The sequence below is a fragment of the Balaenoptera ricei genome, chromosome 18 (genome assembly GCF_028023285.1).
Source record: "Balaenoptera ricei isolate mBalRic1 chromosome 18, mBalRic1.hap2, whole genome shotgun sequence".
Lineage (NCBI taxonomy): Eukaryota > Metazoa > Chordata > Mammalia > Artiodactyla > Balaenopteridae > Balaenoptera > Balaenoptera ricei.
Window position 1 is genome coordinate 840828 of NC_082656.1, and position 14362 is coordinate 855189.

Sequence of the window (14362 nt, forward strand, 5' to 3'; positions counted from 1 at the left end):
ATGTCCCCCCCATCCTGTTTATGGGCTTTGCTTGAGACCCATTCAAACAGCCGTTTATCAGGAAAGGCTGTCACAGGACCATCAGCAATTACGGAGGCGGACTGGATTTTCCGCGTGAAAAAATCGTGGTTTTGTTCTTAAAGGTTAGATCTTGGTTTTCACGGATCGCTACTAAAATACTTATGGATGAAAGGATATGTCTGGAATTTGCTTCGGACTCTGAGGAAAATGAGACTTCCTGTTTTGCTTTTCTGGGGAGAGGGTCTGGAATCCTGGCATGCAAGTCCAGCCCTGGGGGAGTATTCGCGGTTCACCAGGTGTCCCTATGCGTAGCACGTGTGCTGACTGCACCCTTCACAGGGGTGGCCCTGGGGTGTGACATCTCCAGGGTGATTGGTCCTCGGCTGGTGCACCAACACCCCCACTAAAGGCATCTGTGTCCCACCTGGAAAGCCCGGGAGGAAGGCCTCCCCTTTACCACCTGTGGGTGCAGAGCTGTGGACTGAAGGGCCCTCTCCCCTTGTCCGAGGGGCTGGAAGCTGACCCAGGGGACACCTTCCATGTCCTGGAGCAGCCGACCCCTCTCCAAGCTGAGGCCTGGGGGGGCTGCTAGAGCGCCCCTGCTCGAGGGATGTGAGGGGGGGGTGCAGGCGTGCGCGGACTCCGCCACTCCAGCCACGCGGCCTCTCCAGCAGCCTGCCTCGAGCTGCTCATCAGGCCGCCAGGGACGCAGTGACCCCGAAGGAACAGAAGCCTTCAGCAAAGGGCTCATCTTTATTGAGGGGGCGCATTCCTGCATCAGCTGTTCACGAGGATTGCAAATCAGCCCCTTTGAAAAGCTTCCCGCTTCCATACAGCTCCGGCCATGCCCGGACAGCAGTGAAAATACATTGTACAGTGAACCCTTTCCACCCTAAGAGCCATGACAGTTCACACATTTGTCAACAGACAACGAAAAACAATACCTACAACAAGACAGAGTAAGCTTAAATATTAGACACTTAAGGCATGATTCTAAAATTAACATTGTCTGTTTTTCCAGGTAAGGAAGACCCCTCATTATAAAAATACTTTACATAAATTCAAAATCAGAACTAAAACATTCAATCCTATAAAAATATCTCTCCCTAATAAAAGTATCAATTTCTAGATAAATGTTCTTTGTCGACAACAGTTACGTCCTTAAATTTTCAGGAAATACGCCCATGTCAGACGGTCCACTTAAACCCACATGTAAAAGCCACACCAAGGCCCGGCTGTAGAGCCGGACCACACATTTGATTACGTGGCACATTCATGGCCCAATTATTCTACAGAAAGCTAACCCAGGTATCTATGAATGGTGAGAGCCGTTTGTAAGGACAGAGTCTCAGCCGAGAGCCAGGATGGCCGGGCGGCACTGCCTTCTGGGGAAGGCCCCGGTTCTGGGGTGCTACCTCAGCTACGCGGTGCCTGGCACGTCTAACTGGGAAACCCCGTGACGGCGTTGTGCCCGCTCTCGGAAATCAGCTCATTCATTTCGTTCTGTTTACTCTCTTTGAGGGCATGGTTGGGGGGGTTTCTTTGCGTCTTTGCTCGCTTGGCCCTCCTGAAACACACTTTCAGCAGCAGGTAGCACAACTCGGCCACGTTGAGCAGCATGCAGATCACGGATGCGGAGATCATGAAGATGGTGAACACGGTCTTCTCCGTGGGCCTGGAGATGAAGCAGTCCACGAGGTTGGGGCAGGGGTCAATGCCACACTTCAGCACCCAGGGCAGGTGGTACCCGTTGTACAAGAAGTAGAACACGTACATGAAGGTGGCCTCAAAGATGATTCGGAAGAAGATGCTGCAGGTGTAGGTCCACCACAGGGAGCCCTCGATCCGGATCTTCTGCCGTTTGATGTCTTCCAAGTCCTTGAACTCGCCCCTCTTCTCCCCGCGCCTGAACTGGCGCGCGGCCTCGTGTCTGTAGTAGGCCACGTGCATGGCCACCAGCAGGGCCGGCGTGGACACGAAGATGAGCTGCAGCGCCCAGAGCCTGATGTGGGACACGGGGAAGAAGTGGTCGTAGCACACGTTCTTGCACCCGGGCTGCAGGGTGTTGCACACGAAGTCGTCCTGCTCATCCCCCCACACCTCCTGGGCGGCCACCACGAGGATCATGACGCGGAAGATGAAGATGACGGTGAGCCACACCTTCCCGATGCTGGTGGAGTGCTTGTTCACGCCCCCGATGAACGTGTGCAGGGTGCCCCAGTCCATCCTGCCGCTTTACCCCTGGACGGGCGACAATTAGCACAGGGCAGTTAGTGGAGTCTTCCTTCAATTTGCACAACTGCTGTAATGTTACAGACAGGAGCGTGTTTCTCTTGAGGTCACCCTCTGAACCGCTAGGAGGTGGTTTTCTGGGAGGGAACAACACCCACCCTGAAAACACCCTCGCGTTCTGGTGTGGGTTTACGATCATCTGGATTCAGCTGAACTCGGATTATACGTTAGGCTGCTGCCTGACACTAACCCAGGACCTCAGGCAAACACATTCGTTTCCAAGCTCCCTTTTAATCCCTGTTTCGCTTTGCCCAAGGGATCACAGAGGTTCCTCAGTAGATTTTATTCGTTAAAGGGCTTATCCAAGAAAAAAAAATCATTCACTGGAATGACACAATCTGTTTTACCCAGCGGACTAAGAAGGGGAAAAAAAGAAACCAAACACTTATTAGTTCACTTCGTACAATATGCTTATATTTACTTCTAGCTAGAACGGCATCAGCTGCCATAATCGTGTGTTCTTAGGAAACCTAATGCCATAAACTACTCGAAGGGCCTCTTCCAAAACAGAACCACAGGCTTTTACAAAAAGCGCTCACTTTTCTCCCCTGTAACGGGCAGCGCCGCTCCCCCGCCGGACAGGTACCAGGTTCACACCAAGAGCCGCAGGTGCAGGGTCCCCTGTGAAGGCTCTGATCCAACGTCCTGAGGGGAAGGGGCCTTGACTTCTACAGAAACTCGGCACGAATCAAACGGACCCCTTCTGCGTTGCCACGGCAGACCGAAGAGTTGGTCAGTATTCTGCTCAGAAAAAAAAAGAATAATGGACCCTTTGAGAATCTTCTGAAAGTGAAAGACCGTCTCCTCAGAAAAACACGCCCAAGTTCTCATAGCCCTTTAGGGGGAGGGGCCCCAAAGGCCTTTCGTCAACCCCCCTGGGGGAGACTTTCGTGCCCTTGAACGTGGGGTCAGGCTGGTGAGGAGAGTGGAGCCCGGGCCCCCTGGGCAGCTCTTCACGCGCATTTCCAGAACGACCCGCACGCGGGTGGGTGTCCACCTGGCCGGGAACGGGAGGCAGGGCCTGGAAGGAGCCCCGGGAGTGGCTGAGGGGTCGGGGGCTTGATTCCTGTGTGGATCCAGGACTAAACGGGGCTCGAAGGCAGAGGGTACAGACAGCCAGGTTTTTGCTTTTTGAAAACAAGAGCTGAGAAAAAAGCACAGTTCTTTAAACACACACTCCTTAAAGCTGTGGTTCCCCGTCCTTAACGCCTCTGATCGGAGGCTGTGTGGGCCTCCGATGCGGGTCTGGGGGGACACGGGGGCCTCGGTCGGGAAGACTGGTCTCAGGATCTGCGTCTAACCCCCGCCTCAGACCACTGACCCCGTGAGCTAAAGGATTTCCAAGTCCACAGTAATGAGTCTTTGATTTAGAAACCTCACTGCAGAGCTGTGAATGGTAGAATTCACTCTTAGCTCCTGGTGAAAGGTGTTAGAATAAATCTTCCCAGCTGCCACCCTCCTACCTGGAAGCACCGCGATGCACCCAGTGGAAGGAAGACACACGAATATCTTGAGGTTTGAACATATTTTACAGTGTCGCCTCACCTGGGAGGTCCATCCTGTCTGTTTACAAGCTGGAGATGTTCTCTAGTTAAGTAGTAAACATCTCCCACTGAAGTGTGGGGAATTCATTTCTCAAATAAAGGTCACATTTTCTCCAACCCTCCAAAGTGCAGAGAGTTTAAACTCCCCCACCAGTAAGAAGGCTGTTTCCTCTCTGAGTTGTCTATCTTCAGCTGTCTGAGTAAGGCAGCACCCTCACCCTCCCAGGGGCCAGAGGCCACTGGCCTGAAGGAATTCAGAGAGGCTGACGTCATGGGAGAGGTCCGGAGGTCAAATCTCCCCCCACGAGGTCCCCCGCTTTCTAGAGCAGAATCCTTGACTCCTGCCCCCTGGGGCATCTCCTCAAACAACAGGGGCAATTATTGTGGCAGCATCTTTATTTCTTTTGACTTTTCTGGGTCCCCAAATTACACGCTCTATCAAAGTAGCAAAGCTGAACAGAAAATAATCTGTTTTACGATACTTATTGACTCTGACTAAAAATCAGCAATTTGCCTTTAAAGGAAGAAAAAGGGATGAGATGGCTTCCCTACGGCGTCTGTTCGCATCCTTCCGAGGCTCTTAGGGAGAAGCCCTGTTGTCCGGCTGAACGTCACTGTCGAGGCTTCCAACAGAAGCAGAGCTCACCTCACCTCCTAGAAGACTGGCCGGGGGTGTGGACCCTCCCAGGCTTCCTGCCCTGAGGCCGCAGCCACTGCCCCCAGGACTCTTGCACTGCAGGAGAGCCTGCCAGAAACATTTTGGCGGCAGAAGATGTGAAGACACTTTGAAAATTACTTTCCAAAGTAACTGCCTCCGTCGGTACCCCTCACAATTAGTATTAAACAAAGCTTTAATAATAAAAAGCTTGTTCAATAAAAAACAAAATATTAACTCTTTCTTTGTGAACCAGAGAGGTTTACTTTAACTGGCGCCTTCCTGGCTGTCTTTTAGGGAAAGAATACGTTTGCTGGGCTCCTGTGTAGGAAGGTGGTGACAATCAAGCTCACAGAAGCAAACGCCGCTGGGCTGTGCAGTGTCTCTCGTCACTGCGGACACACAGCTGCGGTCTAATTCCTTAGCTCTGAAAATAGGAAATCAGTGACCTGACTTCTGATGACACACAGTGTTAGGAAGAGAGATGCTGCTTCCCTCTTAAATTCAAATAGTTTAAGTCTATTAGCATTCTACCTCAGTAATATAATTTCTTGTTTTAAAAATTCTTATTTAAGAATTTAAGCATAACTAGTTTGCTTAACAAAGCCGTGTCCGTTTCACTGACGACAGGACCAAAACTAAAGCCCCAGCATCCCCTCAGCATCTGCACTCCCTCCAAAGTCATCCCCGACTCCCTGTTGGACCTGAGGACCGAGCATCCCTCACTATGTCCACATTGGCTCTGGACAGTGGAGAAGCCTGTGCTGATGAGACACAATAACGCCAAGGCAAAAGCAGCGCCTGAGGGACTCGCAGCTCTGCGGCCAGAGGAGACTCAGGGTGAGGTGCCCTCTTCTGGGACCCGGCTCCCGCACACCATCGATCACCGACCACCGGGCCGCCAGTGGCGCTCAGCACCCCCAGGAACGGGAACCCGGGCGCAGCTTCCGGAGGGCAGTGACGATGTGACCCGTGAAGGGAAAACTAGTAGCTGTGGCCCTTCAGCTCCAACCCGGGGGTCCACTGCACGACCCCGGTGGTAGTTTTTCTTCGTCCCCAGAACTGTTAAGGAGGGTGTCTGGACCCTGCCAGTTTCCTGATGCCCTGTACTTCAAATACAGAGTAACATCAAAATAAAATCTTTAGTGTGGATCCTTTTCCCTTTCAAAATAATAACAATAACAATAACAATAATGATAATGATAATAATGCCCAATCCCAAACCTCAAGCCCATGCCCCTGAGCATTAAAAAAAAAAGAAGATGGAGTTTGAGGAACTGGATATACTCCTTACCCACAAGTCAGCAGCCTAAAAACAAAAATCTTAAACTCTCTCCGTAATCAAGAAGAGTCTTTTCCTTTTGTCTCCGGAAATCTCAGGTCATCCAAGGGACAAACTGATAGCTGATTTTTAAATTTAGTGACTCAAAAATCCATCAACTGTCCCTTCAAAGTAATGACCAGTGATAAAATGGATTTAGGATTTATATACTTCTTCAAAATTAACTCAATAAAAATGAAAAAAATCCTGTCTATGGAGTCTAAACATAAAAATGGACAATTCATAGAATTACATGTACTTTTTTTTTTTTTTTTTTTGTCCAAAGTAAACTTTAATGGTTCTGAGCTATTATAAACCAAGATTCAGTGTAATCGTATGTCCATACGTGGGAGGTGTGTTATATAATGGGGATCTTCTGAATTAAATTCTTTGGAGAATACAATCAATATTTATTAAAGGATAAATTTAAAATTAAAATATGTTCTAATTTGAATATATATGTATATTCAAAAATGTATTTAATATATACAGTTAAAGTCCAAAGGTAACTGCCACAATTATTTAGAATCTAGACCCACAAAATATTTTTTCAGGAAGGAGTATTTTAATACTGTACATGTAATTCTTAATCCATTTAAGAATTCAAAGAGTTAAAAAATTTTTTTTCCATTTAGCAGTCTCTGTTCCCTGAAGCAAACCTGTGTCCTTTCCAAACATTTAGGTCCAGCTGGAGTTAAATGATCCTGGGAATAAAAACAGAAAAAGCCCTCTGGGGACCCCGGTCCATTCTCAAGGATCAAATGAGTCAAACAGAAATCTTAACGTGATAATGAAGCCACTGGCAGGATTATGCCCTCACGGACCCAGAAGCTTGGGCCGGAAATTATTTTCCCACAGTTTCATTCTACCTAAAATTTTAAACTAAAATATACACACCACTCACAGCTCCTAGAACATTCAGACTGAGCCAGGGGTGCATGGTGAGGACCTGCAAGTTAGAATTTTCCTCCCACCCTGTTGAGATTGTTCAGTCAGAACCTCTGCAGTTCTTTTCCTTCATAAAGCTCTTATAATTCAGAAAAGTAAAGAAAAAGAATGCAGTTCCCATTTCCTGCATCAGAATTTTATTTTAAATAAAGACACCGCGAAGCAGCTGAACTGACTGATGTCTTCTGGGTTGGGTCAACGCGGTGATGGCAACGGGAACACCCCTCCCCCAGTTATATCACAGGCTCTCTCTAGGGACGTTCTCTCTTCATAACCCCTTCTCCCCTGCCTGGCAGGGTTCCAACACCACCCCAGTGGCTCGGGGATTCGGAGCAGCAGACAAAGCTCTACACAGCACATCCTGCAATTCTAAGGAGTCTGGCTGGGGCAGGACGTCTTCTTCTGGAATACTGACCAGACTCTGCCAGAACTGGGGCAAGAAAAGACTTGGGTGGCATCAAGTCCGCCCAAGGGAAAGAGCAAGGGTGCATGGCTAAATTCAACCATGCGCTAAACCCACAGCCAGATTCGACCTGGGGGACATGGTGCCAGGGTCGCTGGCCCGGGTCCCTGCGTGGCTGCAGGCCCCCAGCCCCTGCCGGCGTCCACAGCTGCATCTAGGCCGCACTCACCTCAGACTCCGTCCTGCTCTCCGGGAAGGGAGGCCAAGCTGGTAAAAATCACACACCCGTGCCCGGTGACACCTGGGGCCGGTCTCCTCCACAAGACAGGAAGTACCTTCTGGTGCCGCCACCTTTTACTGAGATGTGTCACCGGTGACAGTCACTGTTGTCCAGTGACTGTGCTACTGTCACGTGCGGCTCACAGGCTCCCGGGCTCACGTCCAGCGGCCGCTCCGGCCGGCTCCCCCTGGGCTTACCGGCTAGTCCCGCGCCCCTAAACGCGAGCCGGACCTCGTCAGGGCCCCACGAAAGCCCAGAAAACCCAAAACGCAGCAGAGGAAGTGGGGGAAAGGGGCACCTGTACCCACGCGGTGACGCATCTTTAAAACCTGTTGTGCGAGTCAGGGGGGACCGTCCGGGGTAAAAGTCAAACCAGTCCATCCTCGTTCCTGCGAGCGCGCCGGGCCGCGGGAGGATGCGGGGCGCGGGCGGCTTCGCGGACCGCCCCCCACCCGCGGGCCCTGGAGCGGGTCGCCGACGGGGGCGGGCGCGGGGGATGAGGGCGAGGGGGCCACGGGCCGCCGACCTACCTGCTCCGGCTTCCGGAGTCAAGCCCTCCGCCCGAGGGGCCGAGAGGTAGCGCCCCCTCACCGGCTCGGCGGGGATGCGTCCGGGCGCGGGGTCCGCGCGCGGGGTCCGGGCGCGGGGCGGCGCCTGCGCGGCCGCCGGACGGGCAGGAAGAGCAGGGCGCCGCGAGCTCGGCGGGTGTGCGACGTCTGCAGCTGCCCTCCGCCCGCTCCGGGATGGCCCGGCTCCCACCTGCAGCGCCTTTTAACCGCGCCCCACCCCGCCTCTGTCCTGACGCTCCCCGGGCGGGAGGCGAGACGAGCGCGCGGTGATCGGAGCGCGCCCGCCCCGGGGGCGCGGGCTGCGGGGCGCACGGGCGTGCGCGGCGGGCCCTCCCTCCGGGGCGCGGGGCCTGGCCCCGCCCGGTCCGGGCCCGGCGGGGCGGCCCAGGTGTCCCCGCAGCGCCGGGGGGGTCGGGGGCAGGGCCTGCGCCCGCGCCCCCCGGGAGCCGGCCTGGGCGAGTGGGCCCGGGTGGGCCCGCAGCCAGGCTTCCGATGGGCTGGACCCGTTGGGATCCGTGCTCGGCGCAGGCTGCGTTTTTCCCGGGACTTAGCCTGCTCTTTTCTGGACACTGCCGCCCTCTTAACAGCCCGCCAGGCGCCCGTGCGAGGCCCTGTCAGAGAGCAGCCTGGAGGCACAGAGACTGTGGGTCTTTATTCATTAATGACCACGTTATTAGAGTTAAAGGGGTTATTTTATTAGTCACCTCCGCTCTTTGCCCCCTCATCCGGGGAAGCGAAGGGGTCCTTCCTCAGCAAGCCCCGCGCTCCTGGCAAAGACCTGGCCCGCGACCCCTCCCACAGGTCGGCTCTGAATGCCCAAGGCCGCCCCAGGCAGGGCACGAACATTGGCATAGTAAAATAACTCAATTTTTAAAAATTTAATTAATTAATTTAGCTTTTGTCTGTGATGGGTCTTCGTTGTGGTGCACTGACTTCTCATTGCGGAGCACGAGCTCTGGGCATGTGGGCTTCAGTAGTTGTGGCACGCGAGCTCAGTAGTTGTGGCTCGCGGGCTCTAGAGCTCAGGCTCAGTAGTTGCGGCGCAGGGGCTTAGTTGCTCCACGGCATGTGGGATCTTCCCGGACCAGGGCTCGAACCCGTGTCCCCTGCACTGGCAGGCGGATTCTTAACCACTGCGCCACCAGGGAAGGCCCTAAATAACTCACTTTTTAAAGCAGATTGTAAACTTCTTTGGGGATTATAAGCAGTTTAAGACTTTTTCTCATTCCCACAGCACCAGGCAGGGCCCTTACCCCACAGAAGATGCCGCTCCGTGAGGGTTTGCATCTTGACTGGCGGAGCCCGCCGGCACAGCAGCTGAGCCTGGAAATGGCTCTTGCTCTTGAGGCAGGACTGCCCACATTCCCACTCCTGCGGCGGGTTCCGCACGACACCGCCTGAGCAGTTATGCTCCGGACCAGCGGCCGCTGTTCCAGGACCACCGAGGAAAGAACTTTGCAACCAAAGCAGCCACAGAGAATGTGTTGCATTTGCTAGTGTCCAAAAAAGGGACCACCTCAACACAGGGCAAAAAACATCTCTTCTGTTCGGGTGATCTGTACCAGCCCCACAGCTGGCTTTTTATTCTGTTATTTGTTTCTAAATGTTTCCATGCTTTCCCCTAAGATCAGGAACAATGCTTTCCCCTAAGATCAGGCCCTACATTCCAATCAACATCCTACTGGACGTACCATCTAATGTAATAACACAAGAAAAGGAAATTAAAAGGCATACAGACTTCGAAGGGAGAAATAAAACTGTCTTATTTTATACATGACAAAAAAAAAGAAAATTTCTCCTGGAACTAATAAGCAATTATAGAAAAATTACAGGACACAAGATTAAATATGCAGAAGTCAATTACTTGCCTATATATCAGCAATGAACAACTGAAATTTGAAATTAAAAACACCACACTACTTATATTAGCACCAAAAAATTAAATACTTAGGTATAAGTCTAGCAAATATGTACAAGACCTATATGAGAAAAACCACAAAACTCTGATGAAAGAAATAACAGATCTAAATAAATAGAGAGATATTTCATGTTTGAATTATTTTAGTGCTGCTGCAACCAATTATCACAAACTGAGTGAACAAAACAACAGAATTTCTTTTTTCTCTCACAGTTCTGGAGTCTAGAAGTGCAAAGTTAAGTTTTGGGCCAGGCTCTGATCCCTCTGAAAGCTCTAGGGGAGAATGCTCCCTTGCTTCTCTCCAGCCTCTGGCGGTGGCGGCGTTCCTAGGCTTCCAGCTCCTCCTTCCTGTGTCCACCTCTGTGGTCACATGGTTTTCCTCCCTGCGTGTCTCTGAGATCACTGTCCTCTCCTCTTTAAAAGGCCATCAGTCATACTGGATTTAGAGTCCGTCCTAATCCAGTGTGGCCTCATCTTAACTAATTACATCTGCAAAACTCTGTTTTCAAATAAGGTCACATTCACAGGTACTGGGGGTTAAGGCTTCAACATGTCGTTTTGGGGGACCCCATTCAACCCACAATGGTGTTCTTGGACAGGAAGAATTAACATTATTAAGATGCCAGCTTGGGGCTTCCCTGGTGGCACAGTGGTTGAGAATCTGCCTGCCAATGCAGGGGACACGGGTTCGAGCCCTGGTCTGGGAAGATCCCACATGCCACGGAGCAACTAGGCCCGTGAGCCACAATTACTGAGCCCGCACGTCTGGAGCCTGTGCCCCGCAACAAGAGAGGCCGCGACAATGAAAGGCCCGTGCACCACGATGAAGAGTGGCCCCCGCTTGCCACAATTAGAGAAGGCCCTCGCACAGAAACGAAGACCCAACACAGCCAAAATAAATAAATTAATTAATTAAAAAAGAAAAAAAAAAAAGATGCCAGCTTTTCCCAACTTGGTCTCTAGATTAAAGCTCTCTCAATCCACATCTCAGCAAGTTATTTGTGGATACAACAACAAGCAAGCCGATCATAAAGTTTATACCGGGCAAAAGAGCAGGAAGGCAAAAGGTAAAAGACCCAGAACAGATGACAAAATATTGAAGAAGAACAAAGTTGGAGGATGGACACTATCCAACTTCAAAACTTACTATAAAGCTACAGGAATCAGGAAGGTGTGGCACTGGTGAAAGAACAGAAACACAGATCAGTGGAACAGAACAGAGAACCCAGAAACAGACCCACATAAATACAGTGAACTGACTTTTGGTGAAGGAGCAAAAGCAATTCAATGAAGAAAGGATAGTCTTTTCAAAAAATGGTGTTGGAACAACTGGACATTCACATGCAAAAAAAGAAAAAGAAAGAGAAAAGAAAAAGGAAGGCAGGAAGGAAGACAGAAAGAGAGATAGAAAGAAAGAAAGAATCTAGACACAGACCTTTCACAGAAATTAACTCAAAATGGGTTATATCATAGATCTAAATGTAAAATCCAAAAACTTTAAAACTTTAGAAGATAGCATAGGAGATAAAATCTAGAGGTACCCTTAGGTTTGGTGATGACTTTTTAGCTACAACACCAGGGAAACGCAAAGTAAAACAGCAATGAGATACCACTACACACCTGTTAGAATGTCTAAAATCCAAAACCATGTAAAGTCCAAATACTGCAGAGGGTGTGGGCCAACAGGAACCCTCACTCACTGCTGGTGGGAATTCAAAATTTACAGCCACTTTGGAAGACAGTTTGGCTGTTTCTTACCATAGGGTCCAGCAATTGTGCTCGTTGGTATTTACCCAAAGAAACTGGAAACTTACGTCCACATAAAAACCTGCACACAAATTTTATAGCGCTTTTATTCATGACGGTCAAAACTTGGAAGCAACCAAGATGTCCTTCAGTAGGTGATGGATAAATAAACTGTGGTGCATCCAGACAATGGAATATTATTTAGTGATACAAAGAACTGAGCTATCAAGCCACGAAAAGCCATGGAGGAAACTTAGGTGCATATTACTAAGTGAAAGAAGCCAGTCTGAAAAGGCTACATACTGTATGATTCTGACTATATGATATTCTGGAAAACGCAAAACTATGGAGACAGTAAAAAGATCAGTGGTTGCCAGGAGTTGGGGGGGTGGAGGGATGAAAAGATGGAGCACAGAGGATTTTTAGGGCAAACTACTCTGTATGAGGCTAGAATGGTGGAGACACGTCTTATACGTTTGTCCAAACCCATAGGAAGTACGACATCAAGAGTGAACCCCAATGTAAACCGTGGACTCTGGGTGATGATGATGTGTGTCTCTAGGTTCACCTATTGTAACAAGGGTACCATCTCTCGGGCATGTTGATAGTGGGGAAACTGTGTAGGAGAGAGGAGGTGTGTGGGAACTCTCTATACTTTCCGCTTGTAAACCTAGCGCTGCTCTAAAAAATAAAGTCTGTTAATTAAAAAATCAGTAAAGAAAAGCCCTGGGCTCTTTAGCTTAAGGTCTGGCATTAATTCTCAGAAGAGTGCTCTGTAACTAACAGCATTTACTCACAACAAACCGCTGAAATGTTGAAACAGCTCGCTCTCTTAAGAGATGAGTTCTGTATCCCACGGAGCCCTGCGGTGATTTTCTCTCTCATTCGCTCAGCAAATAGGTGAGGACTTGCGGCGTTTTGGGCCTCACACAGCGCCAGGCAGGGGCCGAGCGAGGACGGGAGACCCGGGCTGCAGCCCTTGGCCCCCTGAGCCCCTCTGCTGTCTGTGTCCCCTCTCAGCTGCCTTATGTCAGGGGGGCTCTGGCCTCCACGCTCAGGGTCGCTCCTTTGCAGTGTCTGTGGGGAGGCTGCTTAGAAAGGGCTGTAGGGGCTTCTGGCTCTTACAGAGGACGGGAAGGGAGCAGCCCCCGTCGGCAGGTCTGGGTTCCCGAAGCGTTATTTTCTGAGCAGCAAAGAGGGTTTGGACACACCTATGGTCTACTCCTGGGGTTGTTTGCAGAATGGGAGCTGACTTCAGCGCGCTGGGCTGTCCGGCCGCGCGGCAGGACTTTGACCCAAAGCCGCAGCGGTTTTCCTCCCGAGGCTTCCTTCAGCCCACAGCGCGGGCCATCCAGGCAGGCAGCCCTCCGTCTCGGCGGAACAGGGCCGTGCCCCCCGCGGCCCTGTCTAATCTTTGACGAAAGCCTCTGCGCGGCTCAGAGGACACGCAGCCACGCTGCCCCGCAGCAGCTGGAGCCGGGACCCCTCGGTCTCACCGCCCACGGCTCGGGTCGCGTCCTGGCCTGTGCACGGCCAGCTGGTGCCGGGAGAGCAGCTTAGCGTCAGCTGGTCCACAGCTCGCATCCCTGTATCAGGTGGCACCGAAGTGCAGCATCTTCCGCGACAGGCCATTGCAACCTTGGAGCCATTTCCTCTTAATCGAGGCGAATGACCCCCCACCCCCGAGGCCCGTGGATAGTGAGGCTTTGATTTCGTTTGTCGCTCGTGTGCTAGTTTCCAACAGGGCCAGGGCACGGGCGGTGGGGAAGTAGAGACTCGAAAGTGTATTATTACCGATCCTGCCAAATTTGATCACACAGAAAGTCATGGGGGGAGAGGGGAGAGCCTGGTGGGGGGAACGCCGCCCCATCCAGCCCCGCCCGGGATCCCAGCCTCCCACTCACCGGCCGTCCTCCCCTCCCCGGGCGGCACCACCTTGATTCTCTCCTCCGATTTCTCTGTTCTCTCTGTTCTCATCTTTCTGGTGACTTTATTCGGGCCGTTGTCACCTTTTCATTGGCTGATTCTTTCATTCACCTCGCTTGTTGAGGGTCCACGAATGGGGGGGGGGCCCTGAGGACCGTGCGGGGGGCCTGGACCCTCTGTCCGGGGCCTGCCGGGGGCCAGAAAGGCAGAGAGCCGGGACGCCCCCAACCCCCAGCGCGGAGTGGCCGGAGGAGGTGAGAGGCTGCGGGCTGGCGGCCCAGGCCCTCACGTGGGCACCTAGAGGAGAGCTTCCGGCCGCGGAGCTGCCCCCGAGGCGGCCCTGCCGTGCCAACCGCCGCCCTGCCCCACCCTGGGCGCCCGCCTCCCACGTGGACCCGCACGGCCGGCCTCGGGCACATCCGTCCTCGCTGCCCCCCACGCACTTGGTGCCGGTCATTGCGCGTCTCTGGGTGATGCCGCTCCTGTGGTCTGGATTTTGCTTTCTCCAGCTGGAAAATTCATTCCTGTTCTCGGGGCTCAGCTGACAGGCTGCTTTTCTTGGTTCTTATGAATAATAGGCATTTCCGCCCGACCGTTCTGGGTGTTGTTCACACGATTACTCCATACTGAGGTCACTCTGTGATATGTGATACTGAGAGTTTACTTGCATGTTTTCAGGATAAAAGACCCCTGAAAACAGAAATATCATTGCCTCTTCTAGTACCCAGCACCCAGCCCC

General features: G+C 51.8%; 1 protein-coding gene across 1 annotated transcript; it reads right to left on the minus strand.

Moving 5' to 3' along the window:
- Positions 1–776: 776 nt before the first annotated feature.
- On the minus strand, positions 777–3019 carry GJB6 (gap junction protein beta 6). Its single transcript, XM_059902484.1, has 2 exons — positions 2853–3019; positions 777–2262 (listed from the first exon to the last, which is right to left on the minus strand). Exon 2 carries the CDS (start codon positions 2245–2247, stop codon positions 1462–1464), a length of 786 nt encoding a protein of 261 aa, XP_059758467.1. The 5' UTR covers positions 2248–2262; positions 2853–3019; the 3' UTR covers positions 777–1461.
- Positions 3020–14362: the final 11343 nt, after the last annotated feature.

Bases quoted from the DNA above. Each gene is read 5' to 3' on its own strand.
- GJB6 (XM_059902484.1), bottom strand. From the start codon at position 2,247: ATGGACTGGGGCACCCTGCACACGTTCATCGGGGGCGTGAACAAGCAC.